The sequence below is a fragment of the Canis lupus genome, chromosome 18 (genome assembly GCF_011100685.1).
Source record: "Canis lupus familiaris isolate Mischka breed German Shepherd chromosome 18, alternate assembly UU_Cfam_GSD_1.0, whole genome shotgun sequence".
Lineage (NCBI taxonomy): Eukaryota > Metazoa > Chordata > Mammalia > Carnivora > Canidae > Canis > Canis lupus.
Window position 1 is genome coordinate 49,725,392 of NC_049239.1, and position 23,966 is coordinate 49,749,357.

Sequence of the window (23,966 nt, forward strand, 5' to 3'; positions counted from 1 at the left end):
CAGCTGATGGTTTTTCAAGGAACACCGTTTCTGTCACCGAGTAATACCTTTATGACCTCCAGAATACCAGGGCACAGTGGACACATTTGGGGACAAATTCTGCTAAAAAAGCTGTTCTGCAGAATCTGAGTTCCCCAACAGCACTTTTATTATAAGAGAATATGACAGCAGTCACTTCGTACGTGTGTTTCTTCCACCATCCGTCTCTTCCCCCCTAGGTCAACAGGGAGTGGAAGTAAGATCAAGCCCAAGCCACATTTAGCCTCCAGGCCCCATTAGTTTTCACTCATAGTCAATGTCTGGCCAGGAAGAGAACTCAGCTTCAGTTGTGTGGGTGGACTGGGAGTGGTGGTGGTTGATGGTGTCTGCCTGCCAGTGCTCCAGCACTGGTAGTGCTCCTGGGAGAGATTCAGTGGGCACCTAGGGACAGGAGGCAATGGACAACAAGGGACAGGATCCAGGAAATTGTTTTGCTCTGCAAACTCCTATATTATGAAACCAGTGGTTTTAACTGGTTTCTCTTTCTCCTCTGTCACTGGAGAGCATCATCCCAGGTGTTGTAGCTTTCATAAAAAAGGAGTCAGAATCATCTAAATAAAAGTTGTACTGAACTACAGCATGTTGGCAGGCTCTTTTCCTATGTGGGTGCTATTGTCATTTGCTCATGCCATCCACACCTTTGACACACTGTGTTGTTGCTTCACAGGTACTGTGATTGCTTTGCCAGTGGGGACTTTTGCAACAACTGCAACTGTAATAATTGTTGTAACAATCTACATCACGAAATCCAACGGTTTAAGGCCATTAAGGTAACAATTTTTCCACTAAATACATGCATTCTAAAAGTGTTTTAAAGTGCTTAAGATATGGGGTGTCTGGGTGGCTCATTAGGTTGAGCGTCTGACTCTTGATTTTGGCTCAGGTCATAATCCCAGAGTTGTGGATCCAAGCACTACACTGGGCTCTGTGCTCAGCACAGAGTCTGCTTGAGGTTCTCTCTCTCCCTCTTCCCTTTCCCCTGCTCACACACTCCCTCTCTTTCTCTAAAAATAATTTTTTTAAAAAAGTGCTTGAGATATTCATAAAGCTGTCATCTCTAGAGACTCCCAACTGATTTCAATATTGGGAAAACCCAAAGTGTTGATGAGTATACACTGAGTAGGATTCTTCCTGAAGGTGGCCGTGGACAAGAGCTGTAAGGAGTTAGCAGCCAGAGAAAGATCTTTATTCTCTACCATGTGGGATGACTTCAGTGGCACAGCACTGTTGGAAGGTTCTGATTTCAGAATGTACAAATGTCCACTTTGTCTTGTGTTGGGGTTTAGAGATTTGGTCCTGTCATGTAGTACATAAGCCTGAGCTTGAGGAGTGTAGCCTGAGAGGTGTAGAAAGTCTGCTGTTCAGAGAACTGGGTAGAGGTTCTCAGCCACAACTCATGTCTAATTTTTATTCTCCATAGCTCTCAGGTAAGGGGAGAATTTGGACTTTCCTCAAGGGGCCAGCAGCAACTCTGGCAGCCCTGCGCTTGCTAACAGCTACATACAGGAACCTGCAGTTTTCATCCCTTCTTGTAGGCATAAAAGATCATTAAAGAAGGGAGGATGGGTAGGCATGGGGCCACCAGCCTGCTCTGGGGGCATATTTTGGTGCCCCTTGTTTGCAAAGGGCAATGAAGGACTATCCCATGTAGACTTGAGACTGTCATGCTGTCTCGTGGTTGGTCTGTTTTGTTTCTACAATAATTTAATTCTCCTCTTGAATTACAGATAAATCACTTGAAAATATCTTACCCATTTTGATATAGCCGGATCCAGGGGACAGAAGAAAATTTTGATGCCTCTAAACTTTAGTAGTGTAGCATTTTCTTCAGGGTTAAAGGATTGTCTATCATTGGATGTATATAAGTTTTATTTAAAAAGTGTTGGCATTTTCAAGAATTGCTGGTAGGAACATAAGTTGGTACAAGCACTTGGGGAGGTTGTTTGACAATAGCCTCTAAAGATGAACCTTGGTACATGCTATGATCCAGCAGTTTCATTCCTGAAAACAGAGACAATAAAAATGAGTGCATGCGTCGACCACAGACACACACAGTAGCCCCACCCTGGAAACGACCCAGTGTCCATCAGTGGTAGAATGTTGTATCGTATGGCGGACTACTACACTAGTGAAGAAGGCAGTCCCACCATGCACTGCACGTGGATAAGTCCCGTGGGCACTGTGCTGCTGAAGGAAGCCGGGCACAACAGGGTACGCCACAGGGGCCCACATACAGTGAAAGCAGTGGAGGTCAGCACGGTGGCTCCCACTGGGGTGTCAATGGGTACCAGTCCTGGGAGTTCCTGGGGGCTGGACTACCCTCCAGTCTGAGCTGGGCAGAGGTTACACAGGGCACACTGGTGCTCTGTTCATCATGCTCCACCCCACGGATGGGTGCATTCCCTGCCCCTCACCTTCCATAGAAATAAAAACATACAGTAGCAGCCTCACTTGAGGCCAGTGCTGCCCAAAGGACCTTCTGTGGTGATGGGAAGGCCTTGTGTCAGACGGCGCAGACCCTAGCCACTAATCTGTACGAGGAGAGCAAAGGGCAGGGGGTGCTACTGTGTTCCTCAAATTGCATCAAATCACTTCGTTAATAAAAACATGCACACATTTGTCTGTCTAGATGGATCATAGAAAGATACATAAAAAGAGTTAAACCAGCCAGGATAAAAAGCTGAGCATGTTGTGTCAGCAAGGCGTGGCCCGGTGGCCGAGTGTCTGGGCTGGGTTAAGCATAGGGAGAGGGATTCGAGTCCATCACTGGCCATTTATTACTTAACCTCTTGCCCTTGATTTCTTCATCTGTGAGACAGAAACAATAGTATTTGTTCCCCAAGGCTGCGGTGAGGATTAAGGGAAAAAGTGCACATAAATCGCATAGAAGGGTGCCTGGAACACAATCAGTGTTTAATAAATGTGAGCACCATGGCCCCAGCTGTCTCAGGAAAAAAGTACACAAGAAATGCTGGAAAGGAAATAGAGCCACACGGACACAGTCTTTAATATCCAGTTATTTTACAATAAGCATGTCTGACTTTGAAACTCAGGAAAAAAACAATGCCTTTTACAGTGTAAAAGAATTAAATGAAACAAGAAGGGGACACACTTTCTTTTTTTTTTTTTTTTAAGACTTTATGTATTTAATCACAAGAGACACACAAAGAGGCAGAGACACAGGCAGAGAGAGAAGCAGGCTCCCTGCAAGGAGCCCATTACAGGACTCCATCCCAGGACCCCGGGATCACGACCTGAGCTGAAGGCAGATGCTCAACCACTGAGCCACCCCAGCATCCCGGGGATGCACTTTAACTATGGAAGGACACACTGCCTCGTGTGGCTCTTTCTTTGTTTATTTTATTTTATTTAAATTCAATTAATTAACATGTAATGTATTATTAGTTTCAGAGATAGAGTTCAGTGATTCATCACTTGCATGTAACACCCAGTGTTCATCCCATCACATGCCCTCCTTCATGCCCATCCTCCAGTTACCCTGTCCCCCCACACTCCCCTCCAGCAACCCTCAGTTTTTTTTCCCTATGATTGAGAATCTCTCATGGTTTGTCTCCCTCTCTGAATTCATCTTATTTTATTTTAACCTCCCTTCCCCTGTGCTCCTCTGTTTTGTTTCTTAAATTCCACATATGAGTGAAACTGTATGATAATTGTCTTTCTCTGATGGACTTACTTCACTCAGCATAATACCCTCCAGCTCCATCCATGTGGTTGCAAATGGTGAGATTTCATCCTTTTTGACGACTGACTGATAGTCCACTGTGCTGTGTGGCTCTTCTAAAGCAGCAACTGGATTAACACAGCAGACAAATGAACTTTCACGGAATGTTGTTCAACTTTCACTGAATGTTGTTTTTAAATAAAAGGTACATCTTGATGGAGTTTTGTGTTTTCTGCCTTAGGCATGTCTTGATCGAAATCCAGAAGCTTTCCAGCCAAAAATTGGGAAAGGGAAGTTGGGAGATGTGAAGCCTCGGCATAACAAAGGCTGTAACTGCAGGCGCTCAGGCTGTCTCAAAAATTACTGCGAGTGCTACGAGGTGAGCCCCCCACCCCACCCCCCAGGGCCCTGGGCTCAGTGACACAGCAGATGTACCCACAGTTCCTCCGGGAGGCTGGCACCTGCTTCGGGCCCACTGCATGGCCCTGCCCACTCTGCCACAGCACTTCGGGAGCTCCCAGAGGTGGGCCTTGCCTCTTGCTCGCAGAGCTTTGTCTCTGGGCTGGCACTCAGAGACCACAGTGGACAGTGGGCCTTGGCTGGCGGACAGCACACGTCGTGGTGCAGAGCCGCCCGTGGACCAGAGCGTGTGCCTGCTCCTCACAGACCCACTGGGGCGGAGAGGCTTGCTCTCTCTCTTCATCTTCCCTCTTCTTTCTTGGTGTTGAAGGAAAGCGAGGGAGAGGAGGGAAGAGCTCTCAGACCTCAGCTGCAAAGCAGCCAGGTAACTCTTCCTTAAAAAGCTCTCCTTTGGTTTGCTTGAGGTCTTTGCAGGGGGTGGAGTGGGGGGGAGGCACCTGTGAATTTTACTTTTAAAAGGTTGTCACAGATGATTGGGCTTGAGAAGAGTCCTCGTGATTCGGGGGACACATGTTGGAAGGCCTGAGTAAGCAGGCCAAGCAATCCCCCAGCTGGGATTGTGAGAATGCAAAGTCGTGCGGAGATACAGAATTCAAACAGTGAGGCACCTCCCCAGCGAAGCAGTTTTCAGATGCACTGACAGCATCCCTGCCTGCTCTTCACAGTACCCTCCCTGCTGCCTGAGACAGAGAGAAGGCTCACTTTCTGGAGGCTGAGCCTCTGCCAGGCAGCAGCCCACATGAGGTGCAGCTGTCCTGTAGTCTCCAGAGGGGACTGGAGATCCTGAAAAGCCTCTTGCTCAAAACAGCCAGAGGTGCAGAGTAGAACACAATAGATACCCTTCGATGTGCATCTCTGAGCTGACGAGATCTGAGGGACAGCCCTAGCAGCTGAAAGAAAGAGGGAGCCACAGCAGTTGGCAGGGCCAGCTTTCAGACTGCCCGGTGGCATGTGTAAGCAAGGGGTTGGGCCCTGGCTTGCCAGGCATGCTCCCTGTGGCAAGAACCGAATTCCACCCACAAGTAAGCAGCAAGGCCTCCCCTCACACCCACTCAAGGCCTGTCTTCGGTGGGTTTCAGCCTCTACCCACCTACACATTCCCCACAAGAGCAGAGCCAGCATGACATGGGCCCACCTAGGAGATGCTGCAGGCTCGATTCCAGACCACAAAGCAACAGAGCAAATACCGCATCCAAGCCAGTCAGATGAAGTTTTTGGCTTCCCAGTGAAGATAAAAGTCCTGCTTACAGGACACTGCAGTCTATTAGGTGTACAGTAGCATTAGGTCTAAAAAACAAGGCGTGTACCTTCATTAAAAAACCCTAATTATTCCCTGAGCTCTTAGTTACCATCACTGGACACAGATCATAGCAAACATAAGAATAACGAAAGGTTTGAAATGTTGAGATAATTACCAAAATGTGACTGAGACACAAAGTGAGCAAATACTGTTGGAAAAATTGTGTCAACAGGCTTGCTGGACACAGGTTGCCACAGACCTCCCGTGTGTGAGAACCACATTGTCTATGACATGCAGTGAAGTGAGGTGAGCTGAGACAGCTAGAATCTTATGACCCATGACACAGTCAGGGGGCAGCACTCTGCTGGCATCCCCTGCAGAGAAGGGAGAGTGACCCCCTCTCTGCTCGGGACTCATGCTCACACTCACATGCCAGCCTTCCAAATCCCCTCCCTGTGTTTGGTGTGAAAATTGCAGATTAAACACACACACACACACACACACACACACACACACACACACACAGGGTTACCTAAGGTCCACATAGAATGTGTTGTTTTTTGATGAATTATAGTGCAGTCTGATTTTATTGAAGTATTTTATGTTACCAGGCCAAAATTATGTGTTCTTCTATTTGCAAATGCATTGGTTGCAAAAATTATGAAGAAAGCCCAGAACAGAAAACACTAATGAACATGCCCAACTATATGGAAATTGGAGGGTTTGAAGGCAACCATCATTTGTCACCAACTAAATTCTCAGGACTACCAAAATTCAGAAAAGATAGGTAGGTACTGTGAAAAGATAGGTAGGTACTCCAAAGAGGGGAAACAGGTTAATTTGAGGACAGTTAATCTCTATACCGGAAAGAAAGTGTGTGTGTCCATGGGGTGGGCATGAGGGATGGGGCGGAAGCAGCAGCTCCCCTGCTTGACCAGCCTTAGGTCCCACTCTGTGTTTCCTCGGGGGCCCCACTGCTGAGACTGCTCTGTCCATCGGTCTTCCTGGGCTGTTACCCGTTTTGTGCACAAGCAGAAGGGCCTTGCAGGGACTGTTGATAGGCCACTGCCCTTGGGCAGTGAGGCCACAATCTCAAGACAGAGACACACAGACCTGAAGTACTCCTTACCATATGAAGTGACAGCGTGCCTACTGTGTCCCTTACTGGAGGGTTCATGGATCTCACAGTAGGTGGATAGTGTCCCATTTAACTATTCCGAGGCCATACTATAATCCTAGCAGATCTCAAAGGTTGAGTGATAATTTTACTATATAGACTAGATTTATCCATTAAAAAAAATGGCTTTCAACTCAATACCATGAATGAAATCATGAAAAAGCACCAGATATCATTAATTCATATAATTCTGCAAAGCCAAGTTTATGCTTATTTGGTCAGAGACATCAGAAACACCATCACTGTGACCTGCAAAGGTCTTTATCAGTAAACATTTACCAGATGTGGCTTCATCTTCTGTGAAGGGGCAAGCGAACATGTTATCTCCTGGCACCGGGACGCTGTGTGTCAGGCTGAATGTGATGGAGCCTCCACATGCTGGAGTCTGGCCTCAAAATACTGTGACTCTTGACCCAAGGGCAGCCCTATTCCTTGAGCTTCAGCAAAAGTCGTTGTGTGTTGTCTGTCTAGAGAGATTTCAACCAATTCCAACTCCTGTGTCTATTTCCATAATCCAATACTTTTTAAGACTATAGGAAGTTTTCCAGAACTTCTGCAGTCTGAGCACTGCTTGGGCAAGTGTCTAGCTAAGCCAGGTTGCCCCTCGAGCCCAGCGGGGGCGCATGGACAGTCTTGTATGATATGGTCTTGCCACCTTTGGGAACCTGGTTAAGGGTTCTAAGGGGCGTTGGGAGGGGAGGCCAGGCTGACAGTGTCCCTCCAACGGGGCAAGTCCCCAGAGCCCTTTGGCATCCTGGAGTGCCAGATGCCCCTGGGGAGGATGGGGCTGACACTAGGACACTGGCTTTCCTGAGCATACATATTCTGCTCGGAGTTTGGACCAGGCTGCATGGCTCACCTGTAAGGCTTATCTCAATCTGAGATTCCTGCTTCCACCGCTGCACAGCCCACCAGCGTGATGCAGTAGCCCCGGTGCCTCTGAATGTTGTAGTGGATCTAACTTTGAGGATATTCAGAATCTGCTGTGAGAAGGAATGTCAAGAGGTAGACCGTTGCCTGTGCTCTGTGTTACTCTTCTGAAAGCAGTCCTTCATATTGTCACAGTTTCCAACATTAGGAAGATACCATTCGATTTTACTGGTGACGTTCTTTAAAATACCATGACAAGGACGTCCCCTTGAACATATAAGATATTTAAAATGTGGAGCTGAGGACGGTGGCCTGTAACTGCTCTGTTTCTGCCAGGCAGTCTTCCTCGTGCATCTCCTGGGAGGTGGTGGAGGCCACGTGCGCCTGTCTGCTGGCTCAGGGTGAAGAGGCCGAGAAGGAGCACTGCTCCGAGTGCTTGGCGGAGCAGATGATCTTGGAGGAGTTCGGGAGGTGCTTATCACAGATTCTCCGGATTGAGTTTAAATCCAAAGGGTTGAAAATTGAGTAGCGTTACAGCATGGTAAAATCTGAATGCACATAGAATTTGCTTCAATATTCTAAGGGAAAGAAATCTATAGTTGAGAGGTGGTTTGAGGAACACGAGGCCGGGTTTGCATCAATGGCTGTGTCACTGAGGTCAGGCTTTCCCTCTGCATCCGGGTGCCAAGGGGATTTACTCAGAGTGGGTGAGGGTCTTGGTGATCAACGGCTTTTGAGGAAGCACAGACACAACTAACCGTTGTTGTCTGGCCCTGGAGAGAGAGCATGGATTCCTGTGATGCTGGGAGGATTGTCTGTATTAACAATGAGGGATGGAGGGAGGAAGCAGGCTCTGGAGAGAAATAGCAGTTCATTGCCACTGGCTTCACCCAGTCTTGCAAATTTTCCTCTCGAGGCATCTCTGCCTAAAAAGCCATAATGATTTTTTACTAAAATTATTTTGAAATACTTTCTCCAGATGGGCTGCTAAGATACAGCGTAAAATCTCTCAACAGCCCTGAGTCCCTTGAGGAATTCCTGAGTGTGAACATTTTCCCAGAGTCACACAAATGCTCTGTCTCCCTTAGGGCCACCATGAAACACAGGCCGTAGGGTCATACTTATGGGGCTGAAATTTATCTAGTTTCTTGTGTGTTTTCATTTGAATATGGAAAAGCTCTATTATCCAATTAACTTCTCCCTAATTACTGTTCTAATATTATTACTGTTTGTTAAAATATGGTTGAAGTAACTAGTTTGCAGAAGCCAGCAGGTAAGATTAGTTATTAAGTTGACTCTCTTTTAGTTCTTTTGAAAAAGCAAAATGGTTAAAATTTCAAATGTCTTCCATTGTTGTAATTAACTTAGTAACTATAAATATATTCATCCTGTTCTGTGTTTATGAATAGCATTGGCCCCTTAGAGTATGTTTAGAAAATTTACTTGCCAGCACAGCACCGGCATAAGCAAGGGGCCCAGCGGCTGGCTGGCGTTTAGTAGAGTTGTATTCAGAACAGCAAGTTCTGATGGGAAACCCTGGAGGGAGAGAAATAAACTTAATTCTTCACCATTTCAATTCCCCTTTGGCTCCTCCGGATGGAGATTCATGGTGCAGGCCAGAGGCAGAGGCCTGGGTGCCCCGGGGCTAGGGGCACTTTCAGCCCCCTGTGCATCTAGGAAGGGGTGGGAGGGGTGCTGCTGGAGGGGACCCGTCCACTCCACCCTCGGCGTTGGTGGGGTCCTGAACCAGGGCTTCCTGATCCCCTTCTTGGGGGGCGGCCTTTCCTCTGCGTCTGTCCTGAAATGCTGCCAGTGGCAATGTCTGCAGGGCCTTACCAGTCACTTCACATTTTCTAGGAGCCATATTTGAAAAAGTGAAGAGGAGTAGGTGAAATTTATTTTAGCAATCTTTTATCTAACCCCATATATTCAAAACACTGTCATGTCACGTGTAATCAAAATAAAAATGATTGAGGTATTTCACATTCTTTTGTATGTACCACATCTTTGAAGTCCAGCGTGCATCTTACAGGCACATCTCTGCGCACACCCGGCACATTTTAGAGGCTCTGGAGCCGCATGGCACAGGTATGGAGGGAGGTAAAGGGAACACTGTTCTCCAGAACTATTCTGAGATAAAGAGCTGCCTATAGAGGTCCCGAAGCCAGGGGTGGTCACCTACAGAGCCCCAAGGAGGAAGATGAGCAACAGCCTTCGGGTCAGGGACCCAGCACTACCCAGGAGCTGGCCGGAGCCCAGGTTCGTGTGAGGCAGGGGACCTTTCGTGCCAGGCCAGAATACTCTGACTGTGGCCAGCTATACTGAGCGGGAGCCTGAAAATTAAGGGATGGCCCATCCCTGTGGAGTTTCTTGCCAGGGAGAATTTATTTATTTATTTTTGAAGATTTTATTTATTTATTCATGATAGTCACACAGAGAGAGAGAGAGAGGCAGAGACACAGGCAGAGGGAGAAGCAGGCTCCATGCAGGGAGCCCGATGTGGGATCCGATCCCAGGTCTCCAGGATCACGCCCCGGGCCAAAGGCAGGTGCCAAACCGCTGCACTACCCAGGGATCCCTGCCAGGGAGAATTTAGTAAGCCCATACAGCTTTTAGAAAATTCAGTATGATAAGTGAGAGCCAAGTAGAGCCGTGTATCAAACCAGTGTAATGCCCAAAGGTGACAGTTACATAGGATGACTTAAAGATCTAAAAGTACATCTTCTGGGATGCCTGGCTGGCTCAGTGGTTTAGTGCCTGCCTTCGGCTCAGGGCGTGATCCTGGAGTTCCAGGATTGAGTCCCACATCGGGCTCCCTGCATGGAGCCTGCTTCTCCCTCTGCCTCTCTCTCTGTGTATCTCTCATAAATAAATAAATAAAATCTTTTTAAAAATAAAAAAAGTACATCATCTGTTGCTGGTAAAGAGCCAAGGCCATTTTAAAACTATATAAAAATAAACATAGCATGCCTTGCTTCTGGATGTGGCTGTGCAAAATGAACTGCCTTGTAGCTCTCTCCTGTATCTACTAAGGCCGCCTCTGTGATTAGGGTGAGACTATCTGCTGGGTTTTCAGAGGGTTTTTTGGTGTCGTTCCTCCCCAAATGCAGCTTAGCTTAAAGCTTGCCTTTTCGAGAATCTGAAAAGAAGTCATAACATGACATGCTGAAAGAAAGCCGCTTCTCCCCTCAGAATAATAGTTAGACATGAGACAGGTGGCATATCCCCTCCACCAATCTATTCTCCATGTCTCTGGACACCAACTGGGTGTCCTAATATTACTCAATTTAGTTATGTCGCTAACTTCCTGGAGTTAGTGTCGGATGACCCAGGTTAAGGGCTCAGTCCCCGCACACTGTCCTCAACTTCAGACACCAGCCAGACACCAGTTGCAAGTACTGGGTCCTGAGGAAAACCCATACACTTCTGTCTGACTTGGCTGTAGTTGGAAGCTTCCAGGAACGCCTCTTTGGGTCTGAGAATCTGCTATAACAGCTCACAAAACTCAGGGAAACATTTTACTTGCTATTACCAGTTCATTGTAAAGGATATTGAAGGATTCATATGAGCAACCTGAGGATGAAGTACATAAGGCAAGGTTCAGGAGCGCACTCTGTCCCTGTGAAGCTTGGGGCGCCACCCTCTGGCCTGTGGTATTCACCAACCCCCAAACTCTGAACCCTGTATTTTAGGGATTTTTATGGTGGCTTCATGTCATAGGCACAATCAAGTATCAACTCAGCCTCTAGCCCCCTCTCCTCCTTGGAGCATGTGGCTTGGTCTTTCTGGTGACAAGCCCCCAGCCAGGAGCCCACCCAGAGTTGCCCCATTAGAACAAAGGCACTCCTACCACCCAAGAAATTACAAGGGCTTTATGAGCTCTATTAGGAAACAGCATAGAGACCAAATACATATTTCTATGTTGCACATGCTGAAAATTTTCCCTCAATTAACCACAAGCTTGTACCCAATACAGAAAACATGAGAACATAGGAAACGGAACCTTCTGCTGCCTGGGGAATCTGAGCAGAAACCTGTGTGTAGTCCTCTTCTTGGCTCTGAAGCTCTTCATCCCCTTACAAAACCCTGCACTGATTCCCTGAAGTTCCACTGAGTGTGGTCGAATTCCAGTGGGGTTGTGGCTTAAAACCACAAGAGATAAATTATTATGTGAACTAGGTGAGGACACTGATTGAGGGAAGTGAAGGTGGAAGTTTCTTCTAAGATGCAGATGGTGCCTGGGGAATCCGTGTGGGGAAGAGAAGAGCACTGGAGGGGCAGAGGCAGCTCCTGCTGCAGGGAGCTCTCCCCACAAAGGACACCAGGCTCAGGAGGGCAGAGGTGACAACATCAGTCAAGTGCTGTCAGGGTTCCGAACTCTGGCCATTCCCATAGGTGTGTGGCCATATCTAGTTGTTTTCTGTTGCAATTCCCTGATGGCCCACAACCTGGAGCATCTTTTCATGTGCTTGCTTGCCTTGCCTTCTGTGTATCATTTTTAGCAACTTGTCTGCACAGGTCTTTTGCCCATCTTTAATTGGGTTCTTCATTTTCCTGTTGCTGAGTTTTAAGAGTTCTTTGTGTATTTTGGATAACAGTCCTTTATCATATATATATGCATTTTGCAAATATTTTCTTCCAGTCAGTGGCTTGTCTTCTCATTCTTTCAATAGTGATTTTGCAGAGCAGAAGTCTTAAATTTTAATGAAGTCCAGCTCATTAATTGTTCTTTTATGGATCGTGACTTTGGTGTTATATCTAAAAAGTCATGGCCATGCTCAAAGTCATCTAGATCTTCTGTGTTATGGGAGTTTTAGAGTGTTGCATTTTATGTTTATGTATATGGTTTACTTTGAGTTTCAATTTTTGTGAAGTGTGTAAGATGTGTCTAGATTCCCCCACCCTTTTCTTGCATGTGGTTGTCCAGCTGTTTCAGCAGTATTTCTTGAAAACACTGTTTTTGCTCCATTGTGCTGCTTTTGCTCCTTTGCCAAAGATCAGTTAACAATATTTATGTACGTCTATTTCTGGGCTCTTGATTCCATTCCATTGATCTATTTGTCTATTCTTTTGCCAACATCACACTGTCCTGATTATAGCTTTGTGGAAAGTCTTCAAGTCGGGTGGTAGCCCATCCTTCAACTTTGTTCTTTTTCTTCAATATCATGTTGGATATTCTCAGTCTTTTTCTCTCCATATAAACTTTAGAATCTGTTTTTTAATTCCTATAAAATAACTTTCAGAGATTTTAATTGGGATTTCATTGATTCTGTGGATCAAGTTGGGAAGAATGGACATCTTCAAAATATTGGGTCATCCTATCCATGAACATGGAATATTTCTCCAGTGATTTAGCACTTCTTTGATTTCTGTCGTCAGAGTTTGTAGTTTTGTTAGATTTGTACCTATGTATTTCACTTTTAATGATGCTAGGGGTGCTAATATAAATGATATATTTTTAATTGCAAACTCCACTTGTTCATTGGTGTTAAACAGGAAAGGAATGAACTTTTGTGGGGTTTTTTTTTAAGATTGATTTTTTAAAACTATTTTTTTAAATTTTTTTTTAGATTTTATTTATTTATTTATTGAGAGAGAGAGAGAGAGAGAGAGAGAGAGAGGGAGAATGGCTGGGACACAGGCAGAGGGAGAAGCAGGCTCCATGCAGGGAACCTGACGTGGGACTCGATCCCGGATCTCCAGGATCACACCCCAGGCTGCAGGCAGTGCTAAACTGCTGTGCCAAGCCAATCTTGGGGCTGCCCCAAGATTTATTTATTATTTGAGAGAGAGAGAGCAGGGGGGAGGGACAGAGGGAAAAGGAGAGAGAGAGACTCTCAAGCAGACTCCCCACTGAGCATGGAGCCGGATGTGGGGCTCGACTCCATGACTTGAGATAATGACTTGAGCCAGAACCAAGAGTTGGTTACCCAACAGACTGAGCCACCAAGGTGCCCCTAAAAGCAATTAACTTTTGTATATTAACCTTGTATCCTGTAACCTTGCTATGATTGCTTTTTAGTTCCAGGAGTTCTTGTTGTTGATTTTCTGGTTTCCTACGTAGACAGTCATGTCATCTGCAAACAAAGACAGTTTTATTTCTTCCTTCCCAATCTGTATGCCTTTTATTTCCCTGCCTTCTTGGAAGGACTTCTTGGAAGGACTGGAACTTCCTTCCTTCCTTCCTAGCTAAGACTTCCACTACAGTGTCCCCAAGGATGAGAGGGGACATCCTTGCTTTGTTCCTTATCTTAGCAGGAAAACTTTTGGTTTCTTACTATTAAGTATGATGTTAGCTGTAGGGTTTTTTGGTAGACATTCTATATCAAGCTGAGGAAGCTCCCCTCTATTCCTAGTTTGCTGAAAATTATAAATAGGTGTTAGGTTTTGCTAAATGCTTTTTCTATATCTACTGATATGATCATGTGACTTTTTTTCCTCCTTAGCCTGTTGATGTGATGATTACATTAACCGACTTTTGAATGTTGAACCAGATTTGCATATGTGGGTTAATAAATTCCACTTGGTCATGGTGTGTAATTCTTTTTATATGTTATTGGATTTGATTTGCTAATATTTTGTTAAGGATTTTACATCTCGGGCAGCCCGGGTGGCGCAGTGGTTTAGCGCCGCCTGCAGCCCAGGGCGTGATCCTGGAGACCCCGGATCAAGTCCCACGTCAGGCTCTCTGTATGGTGCCTGCTTCTCCCTCTGCCTGTGTCTCTGCCTCTCTCTCTCTCTTGGTCTCTATGAATAAATAAATAAAATAAAATAAAATAAAATAAATAAAATCTTTAAAAAAAAAAAAAGCCCTGTCCCTTTTAAAAAAAAAAATGTTCAGACTTGGCTGAACCTGGCTGGCTCAGTTGGTACAGCATGTGACTCTTGATCTTGGGGTTATGAGTTCAAGCCCTATGTTGGGTGTAGAGATTACTTTAAAAGAAGTAATTAAAAAAAAAAAAAGGATTTTACATCTCTGTTTATGAGAGATATTGGTCTGTGGTTTTCTTGTAATGTCTCTGGTTTTGGTATTAGGGTAAAGCTAGCCTCATAGAATGAGGATATACTTCCATCTTGGGAAGAGGTTATAAAGAATTGGAATAATTTTTTCCTTAAATGTTTGGTAGAATTCACTTGTGAACATATTAGGGCCCTAAAATATATTTGAATAGCTTTTTAAAAACTAAACTTTTTATTTTGAGATGATTGTAGATGCATGGTTATTTGTAATAAATGATACAGAGAGATGCTATACACCCTTTATCCAGTTTTCCCCAATGGTAACATCTTGCAAAACTTAAGTAGAATATTACAACCAGGATGCTGACTTTGATACAGTCAAGATGCAGAACATTTCCACCACTTCAAGGATCCCCAAGTCATCCTTTATTTATTTATTTTTCCCAAGTCATCCTTTAAAGCCATATCTATCATCCTCCTTTCTAAACCCTGGGAGCCACTGACCTGTTCTCCATTTCTATACTTCCATCATTTCAGGAATGCTATATAAAGGATCATACAGTATGTAACGTTCTAAGATTTTTTTTTTTTTTTTTACTCAGAGGAATTCTCTGGAGATTCACCTGGATTGGGGCATAGCTTAGTAGTCTGTTACTTTTTCTTGCTGAATGGTAGGTGCGTGGGGTGGATGGATGGCAGTTTAACCATTCACCCATTAAAGGACATCTGGGCTGTTTCCAGTTTTTTTGCTATTACAAATAAAGCTACTGTGAACATTTGTGTGCAGGCGAATTTTCATTCATCTGGGTTAAATGTCCAGGAGTATAATTGGTGGGTTGAATGGTAGCTACATGTTTCATTTTTAAAGAAACTACAGCTGTTTTCCAGAGTGGCTGTACCATTTCACATTTACAACAGCAGTGGATGGGTGGTCCACTTTATCTGCATTCTTGCTAGCAGTTGGTGGTATCACTATTTTTTTATTTTAGCTGTTCTGATAGGTATTTAGTGGAATCTCATTGTGGTTTTAATTTTTATCCCCCTACTGACTAGCGATGTTGAACATCATTTCATATGCTTATTTTCCATCTGTATGTCTTCAGTGAAATGTCTGTTCCTGTATTTTGCCCATTTTTAAAATTGGATTGTTTTCTTCACTGTTGAGGTTTGAGAGACCTTTATATGCTTCAGAGAAATATATCCTTGGTGGGATATCCCTTAATGTGACATGTGGTTTACAGATATTCTTTCCTGGTGCTTAACTTGTCTTTTCCTCCTCTTCCTTCGTAAGAATTACATTAACCCATATATCAAGATGGAGAGAGTCAGCTTTACTCTGTTACAAAGACAAAAAGAAAACCTAGAACTCACCACTGTATCATCCTTGGGTTCTGAGGTCTTCCCTCGTCTTGACCTTTCAGAGTCTTATGCTTGCTTTATACAAAATGTCCAGGGTTGTACTTAGCAAGGGAATCAGGAAGGATTACATCTACTCCATCTTCCTGAAAGCAGAAATCAGCAAACTTTTCTTTAAAAGTTGGATCAGAGGTGGTCAGGCTTTCTGCTTTCTAGAGCCATCTTAGTTTGTATCATGGATAAAATAGGGTGAAATCCAGGCTGTAAAATGGAGCACAGAACCTCTTGCTTTGCAGTGTATTAAAGCAAAAGTTCATGGGCTGCACAGTAATCAGCTGTGATCTTTTGTGTCTTTCTGAGACTCTGTCCCTGCACTGGGACTCCTTAGCCCCCCACACCTCTCCCCTTCCTCCTTCTCCAGGGGCCTCAGGAGCAAGACTCTCCTCCTCAGGCTCTGGACAGACACTGGGGAGGGGCTCCCCGGCTTTGGCCTCAAACTGTGGAAGGAGGGTCTTGATGTCAGTCAGCTTTCATGACTGCACTTTCATGGCATGGAGAGAGCTGCCTCCTGAAGCAGGTAAATAACCTCCTCATTCTCCGTCCTCTTTCACTCAGCAGGTCATCTGGGTTGTTGTCAGAACTACCTATAAATTCTTCACTTCCCCTCATGGCTGGCGGACTTTTTGTCTTAAAAATTCTGCCATTGTCGGCAGCTGAAGTATCCGGGATGGCTGTAGCCCGTTCCAGCCGCGTTCTCTCTGGAAGTGAAGTGTCCTCCACAGATGCCCCGTGAGGACTGTCCATTCATCCATCACGCTGCTGGGCCACTGAGGGTACCAAACCTCTCTCGGTCCCTCACTTCCCTTCCCTGGGGAGCAGACCAGCAGCAGCACTGGGCACTTGCTGGGAGGGCGAGCTTGGGCTCCCCAGAATCAGACTCCCAGAGGAGGCACTAGAGGAGGGCCCGGCTGAGTCGTGGTCCCACAAGCCCCTCCCAGGTCTGGGAGAACTAAAGAGTATTCAGTGTGAGAGAGGACAAAGGAGGCTGGTGGCCACCCGAGATACCGACCAGAGATGCCCGTGTGGCTGGGTGTGCAGAGGACCCGGTGGCTGCTGTTGCACACTGAGCTGGGAGAGTGACCCAAGTCTGAGCACAGCGCTTGCGGGGGGAGGACAGAGCTGATGGAGTCCTGGAACCACGTGGGAGCCGTGGGAGCCGCAGGAGCCTGGGGGGGGCCAGCTTCACAGCGTGGGCAGAAGGACGCAAGGGCTCGGGGCCCTGCCAGCAGGGGCTGGGTAATCGGCCTGAATTCTCACCTGGGGGAGCCTTAGAACACGGCGGGGGGCCTCCAGACTCTGTGTCCCCCCCACCCCGGACGCTGATGTGCGGCAGGGGGCAGAGCCACTCTGCTGTCATTCTCCCTCCCCCTCCCCCAGCTCAGACCTGCCCCCGAAAAGGCTCTAAAACTCCAAGTTCCAGTCACTGTTAACAGGCTTGGCGTGATCTGTTGTTGGCGTGATCTGTTGCTTGGTGTGATCTGTTTCTGTCCCAGGACCCGCCCCACATCTACTATGCCATCCCCCAGGCCGCCCCTCTGCTCACCCACACGTAGCTGAGGTTTCCCAGACACCTGGCTTTCTGCCCTGGCCACATGAATTTTGCTACATCAATCCCCACCTCGGCCCCTGCCCCCGCCCTCTGGTTAGGACTTTCCTCCTCTGTCTCCCTGTCACAGGCACCTCGTAGTTCCCTCAGCCACTATGGTTAGGGCTGCTTTAGGGTTTTTGTTCCCATCTCTCTATAAAGTGCCAGCTCCCTGCAGCCAGGGCTTCTGTCCATCCTGGTTTTGATTGTGTGGGTAGTGGACTTCTCTTCGTGGTTGTGTTTGACTCACTGAAGACCAAGGTGACTCTGTGTCCCCTGGGCACATAGACAACACGTAGCACTCAGAGATGCTCTGGACGCTAGGATTTCCTCTGCTGCTCGTGATTATAGTCAAACTTTATCTGTTAAAACGCACTGGTGGCAGTGGTGACAGATACACACACACAGAAGGAAAGGACACCCAAAAGCCATTGCTATTTTTTATTTTGCTGCTCAAAATAATTACCAAAGGGAAAAGAATCTCCACAACAAAATCCTAACGACACAGCATCAGAGCACAGGGGGACAGGACTGGTCACCATAAGTTGGCACAAGATTATCCATCGTGTCCAAGTTTGACCTTAAGCGACATGGCACAGAGGAACCTGCCCAAGGGCATCATCAGGGCTGCTCCATATCTTCTGCGGAGACCGCAGATGGCAGGTCGGGCAGGTCGGGCAGGGCCCCGGCCTCTGCAACGAAGGAGTGCCCGTCAGAGCCCTACCGTCTGCACCAGGGACAGTGACGCTCAGCACACATGCCAGAGCCACTGTCATTCTCTGGAGGGTCCCAGAATAAGACCCGAAATCCAGGGCAACCCTTCCTATTTCTCACCTCTTACTGATTTAAGTTTCACACTTACTATGCATTTGAAACTGTCGGGCTCTTAAAGTCTCACTTTAATGAAGTATAATTCCTGTTTGGGTAATAGAGATGGGTACCTCTGAGTGAAAGAAGTTCCATATTACAAAATTCTAAACAGAGCAAAGTGACAAACAAGTCCCCAGAAGAATCCATCTGCCCCTTGCAGGAAAAGTCACCAGGAGATTTTCCCCGGGCAGAGAGTCCCCTGCAGGTTTGGCTCCAACAGAGCAGACTTGGTTATGGGTTCTGAGCTGGAAAGTCCTCCTCTGCAGTCTCCGTGCCCACGGTTGGCTCCAAGGAAGAAGCCACCTGCCTTTCACCTCCTCCCTCCCACGCCCACCTGAACCCCTTAACTACAGCCATGGGTACAGCCAGAAAAGCACATGGATCAAAACAGAAGTCAAGAATTAGTCTCAACTCTGCAAACTCACAACAAAATTGTAAAGTGTAAAACTTGACAAACATGTCTCTCCTGGAGAACCCCCCCACCCCATCCCTGTCTCCCTTACTCGGCTCCTGGGGCACTGCCATCTCTGTCCTGGTGCCTTCCCAGGGAGCGGTTTGATGCTCCGTGCAGAGGGGCCAGGCAGAAACAGGCCCACAGGGAGGCCTCACCCGCACCGTGGAAGATACCAGGTCTAGAGGGGAGACTATTGAGATGGGAATGGGGTCCGCTCTGCAGGAAGGCTGCATAAACAAAAACTGGGATCTGAAATATGGGTCAGTTCACCTGCTTACGAGGTGTGGTCTGAGATGGCCTATAGGGAACTGCAGCACTTGTCACCCTGCCACCAAGTATGGCTCGTCCAGCGAGGGAGTGGGGCCAGATGCTCTCTCTGTCCCTGGGTCCCCCAAGGCTCTGATGACCCTCTGCAGGGACTGGGGCAGTATCCCAACCAACTGCCCTGACTTTAGGGATGTGAGCGGATGGCTGGCTACTTCCCAAGAGAAGACTACGGAATCCTCTTGATAGGCTTTTTATGTGTGCGGGGCTCTAAGAGGTAGAATTTAAAATTGGTAATATTTCATGTACCTTTGAGACGCAAGAAAGTCAGAAACTCGATTAACATGCGCACAGCGGCATTCTCTGACAGCGACAGCGGCCCGGCAAAGCCTCCTAGAAAACAGGATCGGCGTCTGCCACCTGCTGCGCGGGGCTCCGTATCTCACATCTCCATCTGCGGAGGGCTGGGCATCTGGAAGCTGGTGGACTGGCCATGACCCCTCCCGAGGGCCTTGCTTAGCACAGTGCGGGGGTGGGGGTGGGGGGAGGGGGTGGGGTCCGGTCAAGGCCAAACTCTTTTGAGGCCTTGAGCCCAGTGACTCTGCCCCTGTGGCCGCCCTGGGGCACAGGATGCTGATGCTGGGTCTTGTACTTGTCCTGGCAGCTGGCAGACCTGGCCAGGCCAGGCTGGGGTAGGGGGTGGCAGGAGCCTGATGCCCCACTGCCCTGTGTGCCCCGGGGGGGTGATGGACAGTGAGGTGACCCAGGCTCTCTCACCTGACCTTCCTTCGTCTTCAGGTGGGAGTTCCCGTTTGCCAGTGAGGCCAGGCTTCTCATGAAATGATCTGTGGTTGTCAATGGCATCTGTTTGCAAATCGGAGAGGAAAACACCTGACGGTTGTTAGTATAATTACACTCTCCTCACTCCCAAAGGAGGACACGCTGGCTGCTTATAAAGCGCGTAGGCAACTGGATGGTAAAGATAAAGTCACAGTAGGGAAGCCATAGCAGCAGAGATATCATTCTCTGTGGAACCACAAACTTGTGCCAATGCCAGAGGCACGGACCTCCCCCCCACCCCCCCCACCGCCAGGTGCAGGGACTCTGCCAGAGGAAGGAACCCACGGGGCCAGGAGGGAAGCGAGCAGGAGCCCAGCGCTCAGCAGAGCTGGACAGGCCCTGGGGAGAGCGGCTGGTGCAGGGAGAGGGGCTTGAGGTGGTCCCAGAGGTGCTGGCAGGTGAGCTGGGTACCTCTCAGGGAGACCACGGGCTGGGGTCCTATGGCCCTGAAAACGGGGGGCCGCTGAAGAACTGAAGTTCAGACTGATCAGACTTTTCTAAGAGCTCCCCGGCAGTTGTGTGGGAGATGGATTGGAGCAAGCCAGCCAGAGCCGGGGGCAGGGGGGCTAAATGACCGTGTGTGCACGTGCGTGCGTGTGTGTGCTCACGCCTATGTTGGCTGGTGTGAAAAGAGGGAGTCGTGATTGCAAGCAGAGCAGTCCCTTGAGAAGCTCGGAAGGAAAGCAGGAGGTGCTAACCCAAGGGCCCAGCAGGGAAAGAAGCACCGGGTTTGGGTGTTTTGGGGGTGAGGGAGAAGAGGCCATGAGGACGGGGTGAGGGGGGCTCAGGGCCTGTGGCTCAGATGCCTGTGGCATCTGTCTGCAAGGCGAGGCAGGAGAAAGCTGGAGGCCGTGGCACAGCCCTGGGGGCAGGAAGAACCAGGCCGCTGGTGTCATGCCCCCATCGTGGTCATTGTCCCCTGTCCCCCATGTGCGCCTACAGAAACGGGGTGTGCTGGGGCTATAAAGCGTCCTGATAAGCTCGTCTGCAGGTGCCGCCTCTGGCGAGCCAGCTTGACAGAGATGTAAGCTTGATAGTAAACAAGAGCTTGTTTTCTAGCTCAAGATCCAAATCTTGACGAACAGATTAATATTTCAAAGTAACATGAATGAGGATCTTTGCGGAAGGGTTCCTTCTTTCTCTTGGGTCAGAAGCACACAGAGATGAGATGCTTTCTGAGCAACAGAGCTCAGGGTTCCAGAAGGTTCTGGAAAACCTGTGCCCTCTGAGCCCATGTGCCCCTCCTGCCGGCGAGGTCACACGACTTACAGTGACAGGACTATGTGGGGACCTGCCCTTGCCTTTGACCTGACACCAGGGCACCCAGAGGCTCTGCCTGGGGCCCCTGCTCGTCTTGGTCATTTCTATGCCCGTGTTGCTCAGAGCATCCTCCTGAACGTCAGACACCATCCACGTGGGAGAAAAGTCTGTTCAAGTGGTGGGATTAAGAGCCAGCCCTGTGCTAGTTTAAACACGCATGGTCCTTCCCAGTACGCTGGTGGGAAGGGAATGCAACCTACATGCTGCTTGCCTCCTTTCCTGGGGCAGAGGCTGTACATAAATAGGGGAGGGTTGTTTTTCTTAGGGTTGACAGCTGTCCCCAAACCAACCATGTCTGCAAATTTGAGAGCTACGAGCATGTAAGTGATTGAAGGGGGAAATAAAAGGTCTCCTCTGGTCCTCTCCTTTAGGATACTTAAAATCCGAAGGTGCCACTGCAGACAGGACAAACAGGAAGCAGAGGGTGGGGCTAAGGACAAGCGAGGGGGGGCATGGACGCACACAGCCTCTGGGTCCCAGAGCTGCGCCCTTTGGGGCCTGGGTCACCTGGAGGCAGAACCTGCCTGTGCACACCTGCTGCCTCCTGCCCCTACTAAGAATTCCACAGCCCTGAGCAAGCCCTGGACTTGGCGTGCTTATCTACACGCAGCTGCCACATAGGGGATCTCTGAAGTCCCCAGCACCTCTGGGTCCATGGGTTCTCTGCACCCTGAAGGCACTCCAGTCACACTGTGTCCAAACGGTGTCAAATCAAGGACAGGACACCGAGTATTAGTCTACTCACAGGTTGGCAAGGTCTGGGAAATGATGGCTGCAGGTGAACGCCATGCTCTGGTTCTAGGTGTGTGCACACACGCATGGACCCCCACCCACTCCCCCACCCCGGCTGCACATTTTAGCTGGTAGATTCACGGCAGAGTTACGGCCAAGGACGGCCCAGTACCCTGATGGACTACTGCAAGTTGGCAAAAGCATCCTCCGACTCCACACTGCCCAGATTTGACCTTCTGAAGCAGAGAAAGTGCTAATGGGCAGACTGCGGGGAGCAGGCCCGTTCTGGGAACCTTCTAGGACTCAGATCAGCTGACCGGTTTCCACATAGGGCCCACTGTGAGGGATGTGGATGCACCTCCTCCCCCCCCACCTTGCCCCAGCCCAGGCCCCACACTCCGTCAGGCCCAGTGAGACCTCCACGTGTTCGTCACGCGACCCCACCAACCCACACGCTGCAGACTCTTCCTTCTCACCATCCCCTCCTACCGTGGGCATTTTGATCTTTCGGTAATAACCTAAGTCCTGCTCTGTGTTGCACAGATGCCTGAGTAAGAAAAAGCAAGGCTAGAAGGAGGGTTGGGCGGGGGCGCTGATCAAGGGACCCAGGAATTTGCCCATTTGTTGCAAGCGAGGCTTGCGGCAGGGCAGGGGGAAGGGCGCCCCCCTCCCCCCCCCCGGGGAGGTGGCATTTGAATCCCTGACCCCCTAACCTGCATGGAAAGCCGTCCTGCCTCAAAGTCTCCTGGAGCACCTCCCCACGTCCCTCTATGCATGTAACAGAACGCGGACTGGCTACGAGCAGGATTCACGGAAGTGGCTCCAGTCAGCATCACAAGAGCAGGTTTGGCTCTGAGGGCCGCGCACATTGGGTCACTTACGTGGGCCAAGAAGGTAGCCAGCGCTGTTCAGGGTCCAGCCTCTCTTCTCCTTCACCTCGAATGGGAGAAGAGTCATGTCAGGTATGGGCTGCAGCGGTTCAAAGAAGCCCCAGCAGCAGGCTCGGTTCGTATAGCCCACTGCGGGGGTCTGTGAAGCCGCTGCCCTTCAGGTAATCGCAGAATTCACAGCGCAAAAACATTTTTTTTTTTTTAACTGTCACGTAATAGGCCACGTGGTGTAAGCCTGTTAAAGCGAAGTGGATATTAAAGGAAGCCCACCAGGCTTTCCAGGCATGGTGTAGGAATTTGAATAACGCATGCACTTCGGAGGCTGCAAGAAATTCTGGCTTTGCCCCCCAAAAGCTATATTCCACATGAACACTTGCTTTGGCAGGTAATTCACTCTAGGGCCCCAACCCGCAAACGCAGGTGCACCCACTTGCTTCTAAGCCATGAGAGTACACAGGCGTGGAGGGCACCTGCGGCTTGGGCTCCCTCCCCGCGGAGCTGAGCCGCTGCTCAATGGGATGAAATGAGCCTCGCCGGTAACTCCGCGAAGCAGCCAAGCAGGGAGCCCCCGGTTTAAGGGCTGTGCAGCGAGGAGCTGGTCGTGCGCGGGCAGGGGCCAGGCCGGGGATTCGGAGCGCCTCGGCGGGACCGCGCCCCCGCCCCGCCCCCGCCGCGCCCCCGCCGCGCCCCGCGCCCCCGCCCCGCCCCCCGCAGCCCGCCCGGCGCGCGACTGTGGCTCCCGCCCTCCTGGCCCGTAGCGGGGACACGCGCCCGCACTCACCGGTGCCCCGAGCCCCGGGGTGGCCGAAAGGGCCGCGGCGAGGAGCAGCCAGGCGAGCAGGAGGGCGCAGCCGCCCGGCATCTGCAAGGGAAGGCGCGGGGCGGGGCGGGGCGGGGCGGGGCGGGGCGGCCGGTCGGTCCCGGGCGCTCGTCGGGCCGAGGCTCGGGCGGGGCGGGGCGGGAGCGGCCGCAGGGGCCAGGAGGCGCCCCCGAGCGCTGTGCGCCGCCTGCCCGGCCCGGACGGGGGGCGAGGGGGTCGAGGGGCCCGGGAACGTCCGGGGGGCGGGGCGGGGCTGCCTCCCGCTGGGGCCCCGGGGCGCGCTGTACCTTGAGCGGCGGCGGGTCCGGGGCGGCGGGGGGGTCCCGAGGTCGTGGCGGGTCCGGGCGGCGGCGGCGGGTGCGGGCGTCCGGTCGGGGGGCGGGTCTG

General features: G+C 49.5%; 2 protein-coding genes across 16 annotated transcripts in view; one reads left to right on the forward strand and one right to left on the reverse strand.

Annotated features, from left to right (window-relative positions):
- Positions 1–9,411, forward strand: part of TESMIN (testis expressed metallothionein like protein) — a 39,976-nt gene extending 30,565 nt beyond the window's left edge. For 7 of the 15 annotated variants that reach the window (XM_038563669.1, XM_038563668.1, XM_038563674.1 and 4 more), the window contains 5 exons: positions 707–809; positions 3,963–4,100; positions 4,452–4,505; positions 5,993–6,168; positions 7,765–9,411. In XM_038563669.1, coding sequence (XP_038419597.1) covers positions 707–809; positions 3,963–4,100; positions 4,452–4,505; positions 5,993–6,168; positions 7,765–7,957 — 664 coding nt within the window. In that variant the 3' untranslated portion in view covers positions 7,958–9,411. Of the gene's footprint in view, positions 1–706; positions 810–3,962; positions 4,101–4,451; positions 4,506–5,613; positions 5,914–5,992; positions 6,169–7,764 lie in introns of those variants that run through there. The other 8 variants (XM_038563673.1, XM_038563676.1, XM_038563677.1 and 5 more) reach the window with 6 other exon arrangements.
- Positions 9,412–17,816: 8,405 nt separating this feature from the next.
- GAL (galanin and GMAP prepropeptide) lies at positions 17,817–23,621 on the reverse strand. Its single transcript, NM_001313781.1, has 5 exons — positions 23,541–23,621; positions 22,751–22,805; positions 19,755–19,841; positions 19,287–19,370; positions 17,817–18,081 (listed from the first exon to the last, which is right to left on the reverse strand). Exons 1-5 carry the CDS (start codon positions 23,619–23,621, stop codon positions 18,011–18,013), a joined length of 378 nt encoding a protein of 125 aa, NP_001300710.1. The 3' UTR covers positions 17,817–18,010.
- Positions 23,622–23,966: the final 345 nt, after the last annotated feature.